At 41.2% G+C, this 22,747-nt stretch overlaps 1 protein-coding gene across 8 annotated transcripts in view; it reads right to left on the bottom strand.

Annotated features, from left to right (window-relative positions):
- PRLR (prolactin receptor) overlaps positions 1 to 22,747 on the bottom strand; it is a 346,542-nt gene that overhangs the window by 9,651 nt on the left and 314,144 nt on the right. For 7 of the 8 annotated variants that reach the window (XM_054031490.1, XM_054031492.1, XM_054031491.1 and 4 more), the window contains 9 exons: positions 20,466 to 20,584; positions 19,548 to 19,680; positions 15,195 to 15,364; positions 12,982 to 13,148; positions 12,112 to 12,253; positions 10,240 to 10,369; positions 1,990 to 2,159; positions 1,658 to 1,827; positions 238 to 379 (listed from right to left, as the gene is read on the bottom strand). In XM_054031490.1, the coding sequence (XP_053887465.1) occupies positions 238 to 379; positions 1,658 to 1,827; positions 1,990 to 2,159; positions 10,240 to 10,369; positions 12,112 to 12,253; positions 12,982 to 13,148; positions 15,195 to 15,364; positions 19,548 to 19,680; positions 20,466 to 20,535 (1,294 nt within the window). In that variant the 5' untranslated portion in view covers positions 20,536 to 20,584. Of the gene's footprint in view, positions 1 to 237; positions 380 to 1,657; positions 1,828 to 1,989; positions 2,160 to 10,239; positions 10,370 to 11,950; positions 12,001 to 12,111; positions 12,254 to 12,981; positions 13,149 to 15,194; positions 15,365 to 19,547; positions 19,681 to 20,465; positions 20,585 to 22,747 lie in introns of those variants that run through there. The other variant, XM_054031496.1, reaches the window with a different exon arrangement.

Raw genomic sequence — 22,747 nt, 5'->3', positions numbered from 1 at the left:
AATGCTTAAATGGGTAAGGAGAATGAACCACCTTCTTACTCAGAAGTAATCAAGGCTGAGGCAAATTGAGAACATGGTGTAGGGAAGCTACCATTTCTGCTACCTTAGCAATGTTTTATCTGTCCTGTGGGTAATACAGGATTTCAGTCTTCAGGTCTGCTAGCGGGGCAGCTACCTAACGTACTAAATTCACTTCAATTTAAAAATAATTAATAAAAGGAGGATCAAATAACTCACCACCGGGGATTTGAATATAACTTTCTGAGCTCCATTCACTCCATTCTCCATGGTCCGGTTTGCAGTGTACCTGTGCAAGGTATTTCTTTCCTGGATTTAAACTAAACAACTTGTATTGTGTTTGTTGTCCAACAAAAATTGTCTGAAAAATAAACAACACAAAACCCATAAAAATTGAGAACATAAGAACAGCCAGACTGGGTCAGACCAATGGTCCATCTAGCCAATATCCTGTCTTCCAACAGTGGCCAATGCCAGGTGCTTCAGAGAAAATGCACATAACAAGGCAATTATTGAACAATTCATCCCCTGTCATCCAGTCCCAGTATTTGGTAGTCAGAGGTTTAGGGACATCCAGAGCATGGGGTTTCATCCCTGAAGCATTTTGCTATAAAAATTTTAGGCTATTTAGAAAGTTGACAAAGTAATGGGAGTGTAAAATGAACAGTACTGAAACTAGATAGCAACATAAGAATTTGCAACATGGGAACTGAATAATGGTCCATTTATTATGTAGCATTCTCAGTTTTCTAATATAATGCTGTGAGAAAGAATTTTAGCTCTAGTGCAATGTTTAAGTGAAACTATTGTGAAAACACACCAGGACTGGATCTCCCTTTTTCCCAAGTTTTATTTATTTTGGTTTATGAATGCGAAAAACAAGGAAGGATCCAGCAGATGATGAAGGTGATGGGGAAAGCGGACATCCTCTAGTGATGCGGAGTACTCAGTTAAAAAAAAATCATTCTGAATCGTGAATTTTGAAAATGTGAAACTTGAAAGGGTTTAGAGGATATTGAAAAGAGCAACACAAGCCAACAGAGAGAGAGAGCATTTTGGAGGAGCAATAGCTGACGGAGCACCAAAGATGGAACTCTGAACGGAGCTCAAGTGAGTATTGAAGGCAGAAGAAAGAGTTGTGAGCTTGGAACCCAAAGAAAATGTCCCCAGTTTTAAGGACAGGGAGAGGTAAAGGCTTGTGCATACATTGTCATTATATAGCCTGCCAATAGAATCTAATGATTATTTGCATGGATGGAAATAGTTTCAGATAATTTTACCACCGATTGTTACTGAGCTTTCTGTTAGCAATTTTATGTCTGTGGTTTAGAATAGATTACCATGGTGTACAACAACAATCAAACCCATATCTAGAACATGGTTAAACTAGGACTGACAATTTAAAGAGTATGGTAATACTACAGTTAATATACAGTCAAATATTTTTGCCACTGGTTACCACACAGAGATATCTGAGATACCACTTTATTTTTTTCTCTAGGTGTGGGAAAATACTGTGATCTCTCATACAGCACTGTAGGGCAACTTTTGGTAATGCTAAATTTTTGATGGTGTCTGGTGTGTTACATTCATGGATATAATATAATTGAAAAGAGAAGACCAACTAGCAAAATCTTACCTCCCATTCATCCCCTTCTTCAGGTTTTAGTCGCAACTTATATTCAAGAGTAAGCCACCCAGATTTGACATCAGCCAGTGGAGGTGGATGCCATTTCAACAACAGATACGGTTTTCCATCTACTTGTTTTTTTACTTCTAGAGATAGGTTCACAGGAGGGTCTGGCTGAACTGTAAAAAGGGATAAAGGGTTTAAATCACCTTTGCCTTGCACCTTGGAAAGTCATTTACAATTCTGCATTAACTGGGTCCTGAACACTGGATCTGAAAGCCCATGCACTTTGGATCAGTTTGCCTCTGGCTCCACTGTTTAAAAAAGTCTTAATGTCTTACCTATGTAAGTCACATCCACATATTGAGGCTCAGAGAGGTTACTTCCCATCTTATTGGTTGCCTTTATGGTGATATTATAGATTGCCCAAAGTGAGGTGTGCTTTTTATCAAAGTAACAGGAATTGGGGCCTGCAGTTCTGTAATCTGGACATTCATTGATTGATTTGTCTCTGAAATTAAAGAAACGTAGTGATCAGGAAATATACAGAATAAAGCACATGAATTTTACTACTATCACTACTACTTACTTAGGACTGGATATCACCCACTCATGCTCTGGGGGACGGGAAGAACGCATAAAATGCTGATCCAGCTCAGGGGAGCAATAAGGCAGGATTCATCCCCAGCATTCAAAAATGTGCAGTAGGCCCTAGATACTGAGATGATCTGCACACCATGGCCCCCAAAGAGTGTGTTCTATCAGCTGTGTGTGGGAGTGTTCAGCTGGGTAAATGCTGCAGGGGGTTAGCTGGTTTTCTTTCAGAACAGCAGCAAAGTGAGTCCCACTGCATGCCACCTGCCTCTGCCAAGTGCCAGGTACTAGGTGGCCTTGGAAAATTTTTTTAACAAGCCTACTAAATACTAAATAATTCAAACATTCATTTCCCCCCCCAAATTCATTTTTTATCTCTGATATACCTTCAACATCTGTTTTGTGCATCTCTCCCCCATACCCAAAACCTATTCTGTGTCTTTCACACTCTGCCCCTCAAAAATCCAGTTTGTGCCTCTCTTTATGTCCCGAGTAATATATTTATTGCTATTCCCAGACTGAGGGTATGTCCACACTAGAGCTGGAAGGTGTAAATTCCAGCTCCAAGAGATGTACCTGTGGCTAGCTAGTGTGACAGATTAATGTTACCAATCTGCCTGAGGCATTAGGTGATTAGGCTGAGGCTGCACGATTGTTAGGGGAGGAGATGAAGGAGCACACCAAGTGACTAAATTTTAAAGCTTTATTAATAAAATAACAGCGGTGAGTGATGGGTTTGCCTCCATGTTACTTAGAAGAAGGAAAAAAGTGTTAGTGCCCGAGCCCTAACCCATTTTTATACTTACACACACACAACCCAAGGCTGGCCAAGCCTGGGCATAATGGAAGAAGAAGAGGGGGAAGGGTAGACGAGAGTTTTGTTTTGTGCACAGGCCGTTTAGGGTTTGCTGTTAATTTTTAATTTGCTTTAGCTTTTAGGAAGGTTTTAAGTTTGGGGTTTTTTTGGGGGCATATTGTTTAGGGATCTTTGTTTCCCGTGCTTTTTGTACCAGTTTAAACTGGCCTTTTGTGGCTTTTTAAGCTTTTTAAAAACACACCAGCTTTAAGGACGCGAAACTGTTGGGTTTTTTTTGCTGGCCTTTACTGTTTTACTAGTTTTTGCAGCCCCTGCAGTTTTGTTTAGCTGAATTTTTTTTTTTTTTTTTATGGCTGGTTGGGGTTGGAATTTAGGCCCCCGTTTTTTTTTGGCAGGCAGCCGAGAGTTGGTTGTGTGCCATGGCCTTGGGCTGGAGATAGAGTTTTATTTTTGGAGCTAGCTGGAGCATCGAGTTAACCCATTCCCTTCTTCCTTCCTTCCTTTATGGCCTTTTGTAACCTGCAAAGGAACCTCTCACTCCACACTCACACCTTTCCCTTTCCAAAATACCTTGCAATACCTGCAATAGCGTTAGCAACATACAATGCTGATTTGCCTCCCCAGGGGACCCCCTGAGGGAGGGGGCCATTGGGTTGTGACAGTCCCCCCCTTGACCCCTAATCAACATTTTGTTGTGAGGGATCACCACTTAGGTTTTTACCCTTTCTCTGACACGATGGCTAGGGTTACCGTTGGCCTTTTACATAAACAGCAATATAGCACAAATAAAATTGTTAGGGCGGCAACAATTGCATGCACTAGCCAGTAGTGGCTATTGGCGTTATTAGAAACATAGCATAACACATTTTTGTTGGCATAGATGCTCCATTTGGATGGCTGTGGCAAAGGCAGCTTTCTTTAGATGAAACATGTGCTGCAACACTGTAAAGGAGGAGGCATTTGTCTGGAACATGGTTAGTTGTTTTTGGGTGTGCATTAATGGCAGGAAAACATTGGGTGTGATTTACGAAAAATTAAACACAACATAGTTAGAAACATTAACAATACTTTGAATAACAGCGGGCCAATGCACTAAAAATTTTTGCGTTTTAGATTGTAACAGCAAGTTGAGAAGCACTTTAGGCTTGGTGGTTTTTTAAACACACGCTGAGATATTGGTAAACAGATGTGCCTTAGTGGGGGCATATTTTGATGGCTTTCCTTTTTAGCAGCTGTGTTGACCCACCTTGTAAAAGTGGCTTGGCATTGCCCTTTTTTTACACATTATTTGAGGGGGTTTTATAGGTTATAGTTGCCAGGTGTTGCCCTTTGCAATTTATATGTGCTGATAGTTGGGGGCTGTAGTTAGCACATACAGCTTAGCCGTGTTACTGGGCGGAGCCACCTTTTACACATTGCGATGGACTATGGGTTTAGAGGCAGCTTTTTTAAAGGCCTGGTTGGATTTTTATACCAGGGGCCCACCCTTTTTTTATAGGGCCAACGGCCGTGAAGAAGCAGGCTATGCCTGTGCACTTTTAATTAGTGAGTTTTTAGGAGTAGCGAAAAGGCTATTGTTTTGGGGGAATTTTTGAGTGGGAATGGATTTTTTTGGGCCAGGCTTTATGGAGCAAATTTTTTTCGATGCTATGAATTTGCTGGGTTAAATATTGTTGGATTTGGGAGCACACAGAATTTTAAGTTAGTTGGTTTTTGGCCTTAATTATGGTTTTAATTAATTTTTGCACGGTGTTTTGCATGTGTAGGGCCAATTTGGCACTATGTTTGAGGGTGGAGGTGGTCACTGTAAGGTGGGTAAGATTTGCACTTGTGACCAGCCCCATGACCTTTTAAAATTGTTTTAACTGCTTGTTTTTTATGGCCCGCTGCTGAATATTTTAAATATTGACTGTCGAATTAGCCCCATTCCACAAGGAGCTTACTAGGGTTTGCCTTTTTTGGGGGGACAATATTTGGGTAAGGAGGGCAAGTTGGAGGGTGACCTCCCCCCGGTACAATTGGGAAGGAAGGCTGGGACTTGGAAGCGTTTTAGAGGCAAATAAATGTTTAAAGCTTTTAAAGTGCATTATGGAGGCTGCCTTTTATTTGGTGGCTGGTAAAATTTGCTACCACTGCTGGTGGGGAGGTGGGGGTGAGGAGAGATGTGGAGGTGCTTTTTTAGGACCATTTTTTGCAGACTCGGGGCTAAACGGAGGAGGATTATATTGCAATGAAGGATTTTGCAGGCCTGAAGCAGCAAGAACGGTTTTACCACTTTTGTTTGGGATGTTTTGGGGCTTTTGATATTACTCCCGGTTTTGTTAACAAAGCCAAAGGGAAAGAAAAGGGACAACATAAATGCACCTATTTGGGGAAATTGAGGCACATGTGAAAACCATTTAAATTATTAGTTATTTTGTTGCAGCCCTTTTTAATTTTTGTTGTGGATGTTTGCCTGGTTTAGGAGGTTACAACAACTATATTGCGTTTAGGGATTAGGGATTGCTATTACTTGTTAAAGGGCTTTTTATTTTACTTTAGGCCATCATAGGAGGAACAGAGTTCGTTTTTATTGGATTTAGGGGAGATTTGGTGTACCCAGAAGGATTTTATGTGCAATATGGGGAGTGGGCTAACTTTTTATATTTTTGCTTTTAGAGCCTGTTGGTGTGCAATTTTGATAATTTTTTTAATTAAAAAGTTTGGCCTTACTATGCTAGAAACATACTGCATTTATTTGTACTGATAAGTATTAAACAGTGATTTTTTTTTGCTTTAGCAAGTGTATTAAAATCTTAGTGTTTTTTAGTATTATCCAAAACATTTTGTGTTTTAAGGTGGACAAAGCAAGTATTTGCCTTTTAGTACATTTTATGTGAAATTGCAGTATGATTTTTTATTTTTATTTGTTTTTGTATTAGGCTGTTTTGTAGCTGGGACAGAGAGCCTAATTTATTTTTAATTATCTTTAGATTCATAGTATTTATAATTTTTGCTTTAAAACCAATTTTTTTTTTTATTTTGGTGTGTGCTACCTGAGAATGTTTTTTGCAGCATTTGATACACAACAGTGCTAGCAACAAGACAAACAACACAAGACAAAACATAGAACACAAAATACAATTTTTATTATGACAGTAGATTTATGGTATTTTGGGTTGCTTTTTAGCTGGTATTAGCTTTTTTTGTTTTTTTTTTTGAAAGACCAAAAAAAAAAAAAAAAAACCCAACCGTATTTTTACCCCTTTGGGGGTGTCAGATTATTGCTTAAAATATATATATATATTTTTACAAATACCCTTGCTGATTGCAGGCATTACAGAGGAATTACCCACTTATTTTTTTGTGTTTGTTTTATAGGCAGGCCAGGTTTTAATGGCTTTTGCCTTCATTAGTTAGGTAATTTGCATTAATACAGACACTTTTTGGCTTGCTTTTGGATTTAAAGCCATTAGCAGCTTAGAGACTTTGTTTTAAAAGGGACACAATTAACTTTTACCAGAGATTTGATTACTTTTAACTTTTAATTTTTGCTTTTAAAACATTTGAAAAAGAAAACACAACCTATTGTGGCTTTTTTTGGAGCCCTAATAGGATTTTAATTAAGTAGTATGGTATGTTTTTGCATTTTTAACCCCTTTTATAATATACATTGCACATGTTTTGGGGAAAATGCATTTTTTTATCATTTAATTTTTAGAACATTAGGCATATTAATTTTTATATAAGGTGTAATTGGGTTTTTTTGTGTTTACAGAAATTTTATGTACCTTTAGCAAAGTGACAGTTTGATTACACAGAGCTATTTTAAGGCTTAGTGTGGGGCACTGGGTTTTTTTTTTGTTTTTGTTTACTACAGCTTTTATTTGCCATTTTGTTACCAAAAAAAAAAAAAAAAAATAGAATTTTTTTTGGCTTTGACTGCCCTGCTGCAGCCATGATTTTTGTTTTTATTTAAAAACGTTTTAAATGTTCAGAGGGGTAGCCATGTTAGTCTGGATCTGTAAAAAGATACGTCTGTTAGTCTATAAGGTGCCACAGGACTCTTCGTCATTTTAAATTTTGTAAAGCATTAAGTTATCCCTTAAGGGTTAAATGTTAAATACTAAAGCCAAACAACACTTGAGTTATTTGTGTTTGGCCAAAACCATTTTTTGGTTTTGCAACTTTGAATGAAAGATTTAAATGGATTTTAGTGGTATTATTTAAAAACAAAACCAATGTATTTTATTTTTTTAACACCCCTGACACTGCTTTAATTTTTATTTAGCTGTACATAGATTACATGTATATACATTTGGGGGCAGTTAAGTTTTAATAGACACCCCTTAAGTTTTTTTTTAGCAAATTTGACTAAATTGTTTATACATTAATGATTTAAATTAGATTGTTTTTTTGCCTGGCTTATTTATAGAATTTTTTTGGGAAAAGGACCCTTTTTTTTTTAGAATGGGTGCAAAGAAACCAAAAAAAATTTTTTGAACATTTTTACAATCTTTAATTGTTTAGGGTTTTTTTTAGCATTTATAGTGAACTTTTTTTATTTTTTTAAAATTACTTACTTAATTTTTAACACGATACCTTTATTAACTTATATTTTTCTATTTTAAGTAGTGTTTTGGGGATTTGAAATTTTGATGCCTGTATTTTCTGCTTTTTTTTACTTTTGCCACTATGCCCTTAGGGCTTTTAACCCACTTTTTACTATTTTTTATTTGTTGCCTGCCTGCTTGTTTGGGCCCGATTTTGCTTTTTTTGCTGATTTTTTTTTTTTATGGGCACAGGCTTTGTTTTATTTCCAATTTAGCAAGGAGGGTGGGCTTTTTAACTAGCCCCCACCCCTTTTGGTTGTTTTTTTTTTAAACTATATTACTTACAAGGGTTACCCGGGTTATTTTTCGGGAGGCTTGCCACCTGGACAGAACGCACGGCCAACTGGTGTTTTAATTGTTTAATTTTTTTTTTATGGCAGACTCACTGCCGTTGCGGCATATGCTGAGCACGAATGGTTAAATTTTTGAAGAGTTTTTGAAGGACCCGTACTTGCTTAGCCAGTGCTTTTAGGCGGTGCGTTTTGCTTTTTTTGCCTGGAAGTTTTGTTTTAAGACCCTGCAACTTGTTTTGGGCATGGGCTTGGGTTGCTGCCTGGTTAGTAATTTGCGCTTTTAATTGATTAATTTTTACTAGTTGTTGGGTGCACACTGATTTTTTTTTTAACCTTTTTTTTGTTTTGACAATGTTTGATATCACACGGCTGCTGCAGTTTATATTAATTTTACAGCTGCCCCTAGGTTTTTACCCTTCTGCTTTTTATACTTGGCATACAGGCTTAGAAATTCTGCCAAGAATGCACACTTTTTTGAAGCTTTGTGACGGAACCCCAGGGATTGTATTTTACCTTGGTGAGAGCCCTCTCCAGCCGGGATTGGTCCTCATCCCCCTGTGAAAGAGGCAACTGGGGTTTTGTTGCCCCTTTCGTAGCTTGGGCATTAGGACCACCAACCTTTTGTGACACCAGCAGGCCAGGCAGTGGGACTTTCGTGTTCGCACTGCCTATTGCCCGTGCATTCAGCCCTGACCCCACCGTGAACGCCGCCGTTGTTCACGACTGCGGGACACCCGAGTCCGCAGTTGAACCCTTTTGTTTTTTAAACATGTTGTTACAACTTGTTGGTATTGCTTTTACAAATTTTTTAGTTACTTAAGATTTTATGCTGCCCAAGCGGGCACAGGAGCTTACAATGTTACCCCACTGGGCCAGAGGGAGGGACGCTAAGCCTTTCTTTGTTACCACCGAGGGTTTATACACCCCATGCAAAAACCCCTCCCAAGGGCAAAGCGAGAAACCCTACTTTTTTTTTATGTGCAGTTATGCTATGGTTGAGGATATATGCACTGAGGATTTTACCGGCATGGAGAGAGGATTGCTAAGCTTTTTTTTATTGCCATTGGGTTCTAACACTAGTGTGTTAAAAACAGAAGTGTAGACACAGCAGCGCAAGCAGTGGGAGGAGCTAGCTGCCCCACATACGTACTTAAAGTATTGATGGGATCATACTTGGGGCAACTAGCTCCTCCTACCATTCGTGCCACCATGGATGCACTTCTATTTTTAGTGCGCTAGCTCGATCAGAGCTAGCGTGAGTATGTCTCCTTAAGTTGGAATTTACCCCTTCCAGCTCTAGTGTAGACATAACCTAATTAGGGGTGGGGGAGGAGGTCCGTGACTGCAGGAATTGTGTTCATTTCCCAGCTCCCTCTAAGAAGCAGGAAGATGAGCATGTGGGCTCCACACTTTGTCTCTCACTGTTTGACCTGGTGTCTGCACACTTCCTGAATGAACCTGCTCTCAGCAGACAGCTACACACTCCAACATTAAGTTAGCTCATTGCTCAAGCATGAACAATGCTGGGACAAGCCAAAAGTAGCTCGCTTCTCAGAACTAAACAAATATATTGAATAACTTTTATCCATAAATTTTTGAAGATTGACTCTGGTGCCAGACACTTGTATCTCTGGAATGCCCTTACCATGATCATATTTTGTGTCGCTCTACCCTACCATTGTCTATGGATCTCTGTGCGAAAGGCTCGATATAAAGATGGTAATTTTAAAAACAGGTAATTTTGGGTGGTCTTGTGTCTCAGGAGCCCCTTGGCCAAAGGACCCCAAATTTGTACCACAAACTGTAGCCCGGGCCTTATAGTGGCATAGCAGTTTTCAAGGCAATCTGGCGAAGACTGTCAGAATATCCCAGACAGACAAGGTGGATGAGGTAATATCTTTTATTGGACCAATTTCTATTGGTGAGAGAGACAAGCTTTTGAGCGTACACAGAGCTCTTCTCGTCTCTCTCACCAACAGAAGTTGGTCCAATAAAAGATATTACATCACCCACCTTGTCTCACTAATATTCTGGGACCAACATGGCTACAACAACACTGCATAGAATATTTCAGTGCATTTTGAAAGAGTGGCTTTAAACAGAAACCCTGCTGCAATCTCAATTATGAAGTTGCTACTGCTGCTTCCTAATACAATTAATTTTTACAAAAATCTTAAATTACATTTTACTCTCCAGATAATTAACTACAATTTAAGAACAAATGAGAACTCAGGTTCTGTAAATGTACATAAGATAAAATAATAAGCCACAGAATAACTATCCACAGCTTCTTACCCCTCCTTGCTGTAGAGCAGAGTGTAGTTGGTAGGAAGTCCTCCATCTGAGCCGGGCTTCCACCAGCAAGTAAAAGTTTCCTTTTCTGGAGAACGACACCTCAGTAGTTCAGGCTTTCCAGGGGGCTGCCCTGTAGAAATGCATAAATTATCTAGTTAATAAACTTAACTGTTATACAGTACAGTACACTGAATAATATCAATCCTGAATTTATAAATTATTGAGAGGTACCAGGGCCGGCTCCAGCATTTCTGCCACCCCAAGCAAAAAAAAAAAAAAAAAAGCCGCGATTGCGATCGGCAGCGGCAATTGGAAAAAAAAAAAGCTGCGATTGGCGGCGGCAGTTCAGCGGCAGGTCCTTCGCTCCTAGAGGGAGTGAGGGACCTGCCGCCCCCGAATTGCCGCAGGTGCCGCCCCTCTCCCTTGGCCGCCCCAAGCACCTGCTTGTTAAGCTGGTGCCTGGAGCCGGCCCTGGAGGTACAGGACAGTCAGACTTAGGTATATTTACTGTACAAGAAAAAACATGTTTTCACTTCTACATCAGTAGAGAAGGAAGGAAGGTCCAGTGGTTAGCGCACTAGACTAGGCTAATCTGTGCTTCAGTTCCTTGTACGTAAAAATGGGGATAACAGCACTGCCCTCCCTCGCAGGGATGTTGTAAGGATAAATACATTAAAGTTTGTGAGGGGCTCAGATACTGTGGTAATGGGGAACATCTGAGTTCCTAAGGTACATACACTCTAGATATGTTTGTCTATCTTCAGATTATTCTATATAAACCACTTTAAAAAAGGACACTTTAGTTCTCTACTCATCATCCCAAAACTCTGTTAAGAAAAACAAAAAACAAATCAGCAAAAGAAGTCTAGCTGATTAAGCTGCATTTTCCTTCCAAGTGTTTGCCCATGTGTGTCTTCTCACCAGTGTTGTCCCTTCTCTCCTGCAGCCCCAAACCAGGCTGAGTTGCCTTTAAGGGATAAGAAAAAGGAAGCACTTATGTGTTCCTTGCTTAGTGACCTCATACATGGTACTTAGAGACCTAAGCTACTTGTCTGATCACAGCCACAGAAGATTTATTGTGACCTGTTTGATGTCTCACTGATGTTATTAAAGACTCAAACAAAAAACTTACAGCAGGACAAAGGTTAACACATCAAGTAGCATGATGCTGATTGAAACACTGCAGTAAGTAAGGCTGTTGTGATTGTGCACGTGAGGTGAATAATGGTCTCAAGCTATTGAGAATCTTTGTTTTTCAATTCTTGAGATTGGGACCTTTAATTTTCAATGCTCCAAAGTGCCTAAAAGTCAGTTCTGAAAATAGGACTTACTTAGGCTCCTTAGTCATGTGTGAAAATTTTAATCATTGCCAACACATTCCATGTCAAGACATGAAAAATATAATTAATAAAACAGCAGAGGTGACTAGCAGCAACAGCATGGCTAAGGAGTTTGGTAACAAGATCTGAGGTCTATCATATTTAGGCCACCAACTAAAACACACACCAGGTTGGTAAAAAATTGTTACCATATTATGGTGAATGCAGTTTCGTGCCCTGTCTGAAATGAGCTGATGATTTCAGTCCAGCTCCCAGTTAACAAATGTCCAAAGCCTGCCATCACAATGTCATTAAATAGCACCTGTAGTTGTCAGTCTCAACAATGAGGCCAAGGACTAATGGATCAGGAAAACTGAACAACCGTGTCATACCTGGATATTATCAGGGTTGCACTGCTGCTCTCTCTTGTACTGTACATTTCCTGTGTATAGAGGACATTAGTATTCAGGGCTGCTACATTGGAACATTTCACAAACACTGGAATCACCGAGATTTTAAAAGGAAATTAACAGAAGGATTGTCAGCCACTCACCATTGGGGATCTGAATGTAACTTTCTGAGCTCCATTCACTCCATTCTCCATGGTCTAGCATGCAGTGAACCTGTACAATGTATTTCAATCCAGGATGTAATTTAAGCGCCTTATAATGTGCTTGCTGTCCAACAAAAATAGTCTGGAGAGGAATCAAAAATATAGAAACCATAAGGAACTGGGGCATTTTTCTATACAAATCATGAAGTGAAATCCTGGTTTCATTAAGTCAATGTGAGTTTTGCCATTGACTTCAGTGGGAGCGGGATTTCACCCACAGACTTTAAAGAATGGGCACTACAAAGAACTAAGAGTGAAATCCTGACCCATGGAAGTCAATGGCAAATCTCCCTTCAATGAGACCAAGATTTCTTCAGGAGTCTAGAACATATGGCTTATTTTAGATTTCTGAGGACCAGTTTAGTTTTCATTCCAATATTAGCAACTCCACTTCAGATGTCAGAGCAAGAGAAATATAGCCCTGCTGCCCACTGTGCCAGCTTTTCACCAAATCTGACTCCATGATGTAAGGAACATATGAAGTGTGATTTTTTCCCTAGTATCTCTGAGATAGACACGTTCAGGATAGCCACTGCAAGGAAAATTTACTGTACTCTCAGTCTTGTAGTCAGTTTCTCTCTCTTGTATGTAGTTCTTAGGACAACAATGTACATATCTGGAATTCTTACTTTCTCTCCCTCCAAACCACAGAAATACTCTCCTCTTTTTAATGGTCATATTTGGATAGCCTTACTTGGTTACCCTGACCCTGGTCAGACACCACAGTGTATATAATATCAAGATATAAAGTTCAGATATATGAACTAGAGAAAAGAGAACATTCACTATGAAAGTTTGCCATTTCCTTACCTCCCACTCTTCCCTTTCTTCAGACTTTAGGCGTAATTCATAATGAAGTATAAGCCAACCAGATCTGACATCAACCAATGGAGGTGGAGACCACTTTGCCCAAAGATACACTATCCCAGCTGATTGTATTACTTGCAGAGACAGGTTTATGGGAGGATCTGGCTGAACTGTACAAATGAAAGATCAAAAACTGAAATCACCAAAGAAGCCTCCTATTATCGTCTAGCATTTTAACTTATTTGCTTCAGGAAGCATCAATTTACATTAAATAAGAAAAGCCAATCAAAAAGACAACAGGGGTTTGGAATAGTCCAGTAGCTCTCTGGCTTCCTTTCTCTCTTTTTGAGTATGTTTGAACTGGCTGTTGACTTGCCATAGTATTGCTCATGTTCCTCTTACACTTTCTGCTGAATCTGTCAGGCTACAGAAACGCATACTTGCATAAAACTATACGTGTTTTCATAGAATGAAACCGTCTGGCCTGATAATAGACTGAGTATCTTTATATCAATATAATATGTACATTCGGTAACACACTGAAAGCAGGATGATGTTAGGAGTGTGGGTTGGAGCCCCTACCGCTTTGAATGTAATATTTAAGGTATGAGTGTAAAATAAACTAAAGAGCAGGGCTCGCAATTCTCTAATATGGGTCTAATTCAAAATACTGTACTAGTAACACTTCCGACGGGGCTTAAGGAGCCACCAGGAACCTCTGTACCTAGAAAAGTAAGGTCTGTCCCTCACTAGTATGTTTCAGAAGAAGGTGCCTAGGGTTACCTCATGGCAGCAGTGGGCAATAATTCCTGTGTTGTGAAAGAGACATTGATCTTTGAGACTTTGAGCCAGGACATGTGACTGGGACTAAAAAAAAAAAAAAATTCAGCCCTCTTGCAAATCATCCATTTAATACAGTAACTAACAGAAACATTTACCCCACAGAGACATAGTACTAGTTATGAAACACAAGTCAGGAAGAACCTGATTTAGCTTTCAAAATCCTGACTGAGTTTTCAGGGCTAGCAGCTAGAAATATATCTTTACATTTGTAAATGGAGCAAAATTTGATCGGAAGACACGGAGATAAAATAACTTAGCCTGATATATTTAGAATCTGAATTGTTATGGAATTGCATTAACTGTCAGCAAACCATTGGGAAAACATGAGCTAATTTTGATTAAACCTGGTACCAATTTATCAGTCAAAATTAATAAGGTTTATTTATTTATAAATAATACACACATCATACGGTTTTCAGACACATACATATTTAAAATGAATGCACATGATCTGCTGATCAATGCCATTCTTACAAGGCTCCCTCACCATCAAATTAAGACGTTTCACAATCAGCAGTTTCAAGCTAAAGTTTCAGAAACAAGATGGCATAGTTCGGAACTTTAAGTGTTAAGTACTACATTTAAGAAGGAAAAATCAAATGCAGAAAATGGGGAATAACTAGCTAAGCAGCTGTACTTCAAAAAAGGATCTGGGGGTTATAGTGGATTGCACGCTGAATATGAGCCAACAGTGTGATGCAGTTGCGAAAAAGACAAATCACATTTTCTGGTGTGTATTAACAGAAGTGTTGTATGTAAGTCATGGGAGGAAATTGTGCCATTCTACTCAGCGCTGGTGGGGCTTCAGCTGGAGTACTGTGTCCAATTTTGGGCACCACACTTTAAGGAGGCTATGAACACACTGGAGAGAATCCAGAGAAGAACAACAAAATTGATAAGAGCTTTAGAAAACATGGCCTCTGAGGAAAAGTTGAAAGCAATGGGCACTTTTAGTCTAGTGACAAGAAGGTTTAAGTGGGACTTGATAGCAATCTTCAAATATGTAAAAGATTGTGATAAAGAAGACGTCTCTCTGTGTCCACCAAGGGTAGGACAAGAAGTAATTGGCTTAGTTTGACACAAGGGAAATTTAGGATGGATATTAGGAAAAAAACTTTCTAAGGATCGTTGAGAACTTGAACAGATTACTAAGGCGGTTGTGGAATCCCCATTTTTTGAGGTTTTTAAGAACAGGCTAGATAAACATCTGTCAGGGGTGTTCTATGTATACTTGGCCTTGCCTCAGCAGAGAAAGATGGATTAGATGACCTCTCAAGATCCCTTCCAACCCTACCTTTCTATGATTTCTCTGATTCTATGATTCCCAGCTCCTGCCTATCTCCACTTTATTTTCTGTTTTTCCCCCCTCTTACCTATGGAAGTCACGTCCACATAATGAGGGTTAGAGATGTTACTTCCCACCTCATTAGTTGCCTTTACAGAAATGTTATAAGATGTCCAGAGATTGGTGTGCTTTTTGTCAAAGTAACAGGAATTGGGACCTGCAGTTCTGTAATCTGGACACTCATAAATTTGTTCTTTTCTGAAATTAAAAAATGAAAAATGATCAGTCATCAGGAAATTAAGTAAAGCATCTGATTTACTAATAGTGGCCACAGTTCAGCAAAACATTTTAACAGACACTTAACTTTAAGCACGTATGCACTCCTGTCACAGCACAGCACTTAAGTACATGTGCAAGTCCCATTAATTTAACTGCTTTGCTGAACTGGGGCTATCTTTACTAGAACTACGCAGGGCTAGAACTTGTCCTCTGTTCTTTTAGAACTAGTAATTATATAGGTCATAACTAAATGTATGCTATTAAAATGGAGGAGGAGATGGTTTGCCTGACATGGAGCCATAAAACAGAATGTTATAGAGAACACCAAAACACTTCTAAAATGTTTAAGAACAAGAAGTTAGAGGCAAATCAAAGACAGTCACTTGGTTTGAAGCAGAGGTTAAAGTAAGCCGGTTCGGTCTGGCGTACCAGCAAGAGCCAGTACGCCGTGCCAGACCGGACTGGCTTCCCCAGGCTCGCGATTTAAAGGGCCCGAGGCTCCCTGAAGTGGCCGGACCCCAGGGCCCTTTAAATTGCCTCCCAAGTCCCACTGCTGGAGCCCCGGGGTAGCGACGGCAGGGCTCCATTGGCAATTTAAAGAGCCCAGAGCTCTGCTGCAGTAGCGGCGGCCAGAGCCCTGGGCCCTTTAAATCACCCCTGAGCCCCAGGGCTCCCAGCCGCCTCTGCATCTGGTAGCTCGGGGGTGATTTAAAGGCCCCGGGGCTCTTAGCCGCAGCCAGATTGAGGCCACGCCCTCTTCTGATTGAGGCCATGCCCTCTTCTGATTGAGGCCACGCCCCTTCCGGTTGAGGCCACACCCCTGCTCAGGACTCCGACATATCGGTAAATCCTTTAACTTACTTTCACCCCTGGTTTGAAGACAGCATGTTGTCAAATATTTTCTTTAAATATTTCCACCTGAAAGTCTCATTACTTAGCATTATGATAGAGGAGAATTTTTTATTACTTTAATCAGGTCAGTTCTGCCTGCAGACAAGAAGATGCCTTGTCTAATTTTTAATGTTATAATCTCATTAAAATAAAAATTTATCAGTTCATTATACCTAACTCTCCTATTTCTTATAGGTGCTTTTGGCAATAGCATTATTTTGCATTCATCTGGTGCTAGATTGTGTGACTGACATACAGCCTGGTACAAGAGGACATAGAAAGCTGCACCAATGCCTAGAGGAACACTGGTTGAGATGATGACCCAGGAGGCAAATCTCTCCCATAGCTGTGCCATGGGGCATATTGGTTCCCCTGTTGTGCTGCCTTGCTCCATGGACCAATGATAGGAAGGAGCAGGGCTATGGCCCTGTAACCTCCCCACCCCTATCCAGTTGGGAACCAGTTCCTGCTGCTCACAGGGAAGGATTGAGATCTGCCCTCATGCAGTAGCTGGGGAGGGTTCTTGTGTTCCCCATGGTCTTACATAAGCACAGATCAGTGTTGGGCCCTTAGTCAGTATATAATCAAAAGTGTCTTAGAGATGTGTGTAAAAGCAAAAAAGAGCATGACCTTCATTCCATATTATAAGAGTGAATTTTAGTGCTTGTGAAAGTGGTGCAGGATTGAGAGCCCCAGAGAATGAAGCCCACTTTTTATGTGCAGATCAGGTACAAGACAGGGAACAGCAGAGAAAGCAATTACTCTCACTACTCTGTCAAACTGCCTCCATGGTCTCTCTGCAAAGACTACCAATATGTCTACCATTCAGTGACAACTGAGACGGTGGTTTCTGTGACACAGTCACTTGCCCATTACTATTATTACTGGTCAATCTCATTCCCGCACCTGTACAAGTAATTTAGGATCTTCACACAAGTATGTCCAAAGAAAGAACCCTTAAATGGAGACCTGACAGACAGCATGAATATACTGAGCCACTGAAGCAAAATGTAAATGACAGAAATGTGAATTTAGAACATATTCTCTTTATGTAAACTAACTTCAGATTCTGTCTTTATTAATCAGAAAAGATTCTGCTTTCAGTGAAGTTACCAACATCAGTAGTGACTTGGGAGTGACTACAGCTCCTCTTGCACATAGGGAACATGCATTTGCACATCTCGTACTTTTATTTTCACAAGCACAGATGTCTAATTCATGCTTAAAATAAACCTCACTTTTACATAGTTCTTAAATAATATCTGTTACAACCTGGACCAGTTCTGCTTTTGGAATGGACAACACTGTCTGCGTGACCGGATCCAACCCATTGAATCCCATGTGGTGCTAAGTTCTCTGGGTAGTGACTGGACACTGTTCCTAACTCTGGGTCTCAGGTGCATTCCCTGATGCAGACCCCATGTCTGACACCCTTCTTGGACAGTAGGACCCTGCAGTCCAGCTGCCTAGAACATGGAACTGGTGCCTGAGTCCCCCCAGTTATTTAGACATGTTCCCCTCAGAGACCACCTGGCTGTGGGAGCTCTGGTTTCAAGTTCGCCCTCTCAGGGACAATGTCAGTGCTTATTTTGTGCCAGGGCTTGCCACATCAGTTATGAAAGTACAAAAAATTCCTTGAGCCCTGGCACCTAGTTGCTTGAGCCTCAGCACCTCTTTCATTGCAAATTAAGCACTGGACAATGTGGCAGTAAAGTAAAGGAATTCTTACACATGCACACACAGATCTATGGAAAATGAGTCCCTGGGTTTGGTACAAGTCCTTTAGAGAAGGCACTCCCACTGGCTGTGTCTTCTGTTCCTGGCAGTGAAATTACTCCCTTTACTTAGAGAAACACCCTTTTGAAAAACAAATTCTGTCTCTCTTTGGTCAGGTGGACTAACTACAACTCTCCCAGCCATGTGCGTAGACCAGGGGAATGTCAGCACTCTCCCCACAGACAGATTTATGTGTAGAGAGTTCATTCAAAGTCAATGACACAGCTGAAGCAACCTCATTGTTTCTCCAGGGTAGAGCTATTTAATGTTGATGGGTTTGTAACAGCTTTCCAAATACAGGTTCCCCACTAATTGTCAATTTCCAGCTACCGAAAGGAGCAAGCATTCATAAAACAAAAACGAAGTCCACAAATCGACATGGACATATTCCCCTTGTAGTGAGGTGGCCTGGCTCCCAGCTGCCCCAGAGAGGGACAAGCCCCTCTGGTTGCCAAAGTGGGCGGAGCCACTGGAGCCTGCGCCCGCCCACCAAAGGTCAAAGCGCAGAACCAGAAGTATAAAAGCCGCATCCCAGGGCTCAGAAGCTGCCTGGCTGCCGGAGAAACCAGACGCTGGGGGCCTAGCTCCTGCTGGGGAGACTCCTGCAGCCTGTGACCGACCCGAGGACTGGCCATACCAGTCAAGGCTGATGGCGACCAGACCCCAGAGAAGCTGTTAACCCTACTGGAGAGAAGCGACCCAGAGGAGCTGCCAAGCCTACCGCTTGCTGAGTACCCTGAGGAGCCCATGGTCCTTGATTCCCTGGAGGACACCGACCAGATGCAGGTACTGCAAGAGGGGGAGGTAGGAAGTAGCCTGGGGGCAGCTGACCCTAGTCTGGCTGCGGCACACCCAGAGCCGATGTCAGTGTGTTGCGGCCAGGATCCCCACTGACACAGCAGCAGGCAGCCTGTTAGGGCCCCGGGCTGGGACGCAGTGGAGTGGGCGGGCCTGTGTCCCTCCTGCCACCCCACTTACGGGTGGCAGTCTCCTCCTTGCCCCAGATGCTCAGAACCAAGAGTCTGGGTTTTTGATTCCTGAACTAGTTGCTCAGCCCCTGCCTGGGGCCTGAGCTCCAGATTGTGTATTGCCCCGCCATGACCCAGGGCCTGGGGCCTGATATTGAACTACTTGCTCAGCCCCTGCCTGGGGCCTGAGCTCTAGACTGCTTGTTTACCGCCCCGCCCTGATCCAGGGTCCAGGCTTGTTCTGGAACTATTTGCTCAGCCCCTGCCTGAGGGCCTGAGCCCTTGACTACTTCCTGTCTCACCGGGCTAGTTCCCTGACTCAGCAGACCTCAGTAGTGAGGTTGGCTCCCAGAAGCCCCAGAGAGAGGCGACCCTAACAAAACCCCTCTACGCCCCTATTCTGTCACAACACCTTCGTCATCTGATAATTACCTGCAATTTAAAGACAGTTTAAAGAGAGTTTGAGGTCTGTAAATATATATGAAGCAAAGTAATAATCTACAGAATAATTATCCACAGCTTCTCACCCTTCCTTGTTGTAGAGCAGAGTGTAGTTGGTAGGAAGTCCTCCATCTGAGCCAGGCTTCCACCAGCAAGTAAAGGTTTCCATTTCTGGAGAACGACACTTCAAGACCTCAGGCTTTCCAGGAGGTGATTGCTCTGCGGAAGTGCAGAAATCAACCTAGTTAAAAAGCTTTACAAATATCATACATTACACATTTAGGTAGTACTGAAGGTGAGGTGTAAGGAGATGATAGATTCCATGGGTTGAATACAGTACACTGTGTAAAGGCAAACTTGAATGAGTGAATTACTATTACGTAGAATCCAATAGTATTTAAAAACATGTCTTATTAAAATAAAGAACACATTGGTCAATAATCTCTAAGAAAAAAGTGTATTCAAATTTGCATACATGTGCCTTCTCCTTTTAAGCTTATTTATTACTTTAGTAAAGTTCCAGGCCACTTTTTCATTAACGTTGCTATTTTCATGGTGATAAGTCCTAAGAAGAATGGAGGGGAAGGGACAGGTGTCTGTCAATACTATCTCTAAGGGTATGTCTACTCAGCAACTAGACTCCCTGGGCTCTAGGACTCTTCAAGGTGGGAGGGTCCCAGAGCTCGGGCTCCACCCCGAGCCTGGAAGTCTACATAGCAATGTGAAAGAGCTGCACAGCCCGAGCCCCAAAGCAGCTGGCGTGGGTCAACCACAGGTTTTTCTTTGCTGTGTAGACATCCCTAAGTTATCACTTACTGACCCTAAAACTTTCACAAGAGTAAATCAAGCCATTTTCAAAATCTCTGTACAGGAGTTCTTAAGAGAATTGGTCATTTGAAGTTGTATAGGTTCCAATGAGGATCAGGATAGCCAGGATTTATCTTCAGAATTTTCTAAACAAACTGCTTTTGGGAAAATAATGTGCTGTATAGTTTTCTACTTACCATTCAAACACTCTATGTTCAGAAAAAGCAGCAAAATAAATCTAACTGATGATGCCAAGTTTTGCTTCATGTTGTTTACCTACTCCTCCTCCCTCGGGGAAAGTAGGATCAGAGGATAGCTGAAAAATATGACAATGTGCAACATTTAATAATAGTATTTGGCATGTGTGTGTATATCATTATGTGTTCAAAGCACTTTGCAAACTTGAACTAATTAATCCTCACCACACCTCTGTAATCCAATAAGAGTTATAGTCCCTAATTTTCCAGATAGGGAAGATGAATCACAGAAAGACTAAGTATCCTACTCAAGGTCATTCAGCCAATCGTTAGCAGCACCACAATTAGAATTCACAGCATGGTCTATTCTTGTGATTTGATCATGTGTCTATGATATTTGGTGCCTTTTTAAAGCTCCAGCTCTCAGATTCATGCAATTACATGTGAATCTCCGCTTCACTTGAAAAGTAATTAAGTTGTGGTTGCAGAGAACAGCTTGAGAACATGACCCAACTGAACCCTAAAGGCTCAAAAACTGGAAGGCAAATAAAAAAAACCCATCATTATTTTTTTTTAAACTCGCATGACTTTTGAGCCAATCTCATGATTCTGAGGGGACTAACTCATGATTATTGAGCTGCTGGGTTTGGCAATACTGAATTCAGTTGTCCCTCAGTTGCCATCCACCAAATGATGCTGCCATGTCAGTGCGTGTAACTCACTCTTTCTGTTGCACTCAATTTTGCATGTAAATGACAAAGCAAGACTGTGGCGTTTCACTCCATATTCTTTATGAAAACATGCTTATGATATGAATGACATAACTGAGATGTACTTTACGCAAGATGGGTCTTGTAAGATATCATTGGAAAGGTTATAATTTACTGAATGTGATTATCCAATTTGTATGCCTGTATCTTTTCTGTATCTGAAGTTAGGAATATTGACTATGTATCTGTATTTCAACTATGCTACCACTGCTAACACTTCAGGTATAACAATGGAAAAGCCAGACAGGACTGATGACCCATCAGCAAGGACAAGGGACTGTGAAAAGGCTTGGCCTTCCTGCGGACCCGCCATACTGCCACTAACTCATGGACACTGTGATACTACAGAGTCAGGTGGTCTTGGCACCTGATACTGAACATTACCTGGGATTTTTTGTAACTTTCCACTGGAACGGAAGTGGGGGGTCAAGTTTGGGAAACAAAGGATTCCCACCTTATGTAAATCCTATTTAAGGGTGGGGAGGAAGGCAAATGGGACTCCTCTTCTCCATGGCCTGTCTGCCCAAGAAGAAAGACTGCTAAAGCCACCTGAAGGGAAGGTAAGGGTTGGGGGGAGTCCAGACTGAGACAGGGGTCCAGTCTGAAAAGGAAAATAACTGGAACTCTGAACCACAGAAACTTTGCAACCTTCCTAAAATAACATTTAGGGTGAGAATTTACATTTTGTAACCTGTTTCTTAAGTATATCGAGCTTAGCTTGCGTATTTTGCTTTATTTGGTCAGTAACCTGCTTTGTTCTGTCAGTTATCTCTTATATTCCCCTAAAATTCACCTTTTGTAGTTAATAAACTTGTTGCTTGTTTATAATATAACCCAGTTTATGTAATTTCTAACTGGGGGAGAGAGGCAAGAAGTTGTGCAGATCTCCCTCCACATTGAGGGAGAGGGAGAATTTCATAAAACCTTTGGGTTTGTCCCCCTTAAAGGAAGTGGGCACCAGAGTGTTGGGGAGAGCCCCTAAGGTTGAATCTTTCCAGAACAGATCTCTGTCTCTCTGTGCAGCTGGATGTGGCCCTGCCTGTGTGCTTGGCTGGAAGAGGCTTGTGAGCCTAGCCCAGCAAGGCCAGGTAAAGGGAACCCAGGCTGGCAGAATAGACTGATTGAGCCGGGGAGGCTCAGTGAAACCCCTGCATAGCAGATGACACCCCAAAGGGCCCAAGCCCCTCACAAAGACAAAAGAAACAATGGAAAATATAATACAGCTTCATGGTTAATTTACCAGATGCAAATGATAGATGGGGGCTGATTCTCCTCTTGTTTACACCAGTGTATATGAGGAGCAACCTCACTAAAATCAGCAGAATTACACTGGTATAAGTAGGAGGACAACCAGCCTCATAGCTCTGAAGGAATAGTTCCTATTTGTGAAGTGCATTCATACCACTACATAGCCTCAAAACGCAGGTTACAGTGCACATAGATTGGGAATCACTGGTACTGTTAAATCTACTTGCTTAAACTGTAACTTTCTTGAGGAAACGAGAAAGAGGA

This window comes from Malaclemys terrapin, chromosome 6 (assembly GCF_027887155.1).
Source record: "Malaclemys terrapin pileata isolate rMalTer1 chromosome 6, rMalTer1.hap1, whole genome shotgun sequence".
Taxonomy (NCBI): Eukaryota; Metazoa; Chordata; order Testudines; family Emydidae; genus Malaclemys; species Malaclemys terrapin.
The sequence above is the reverse complement of the archived record's forward strand: the minus strand, read 5'-3'. Positions and strand labels throughout refer to the sequence as shown.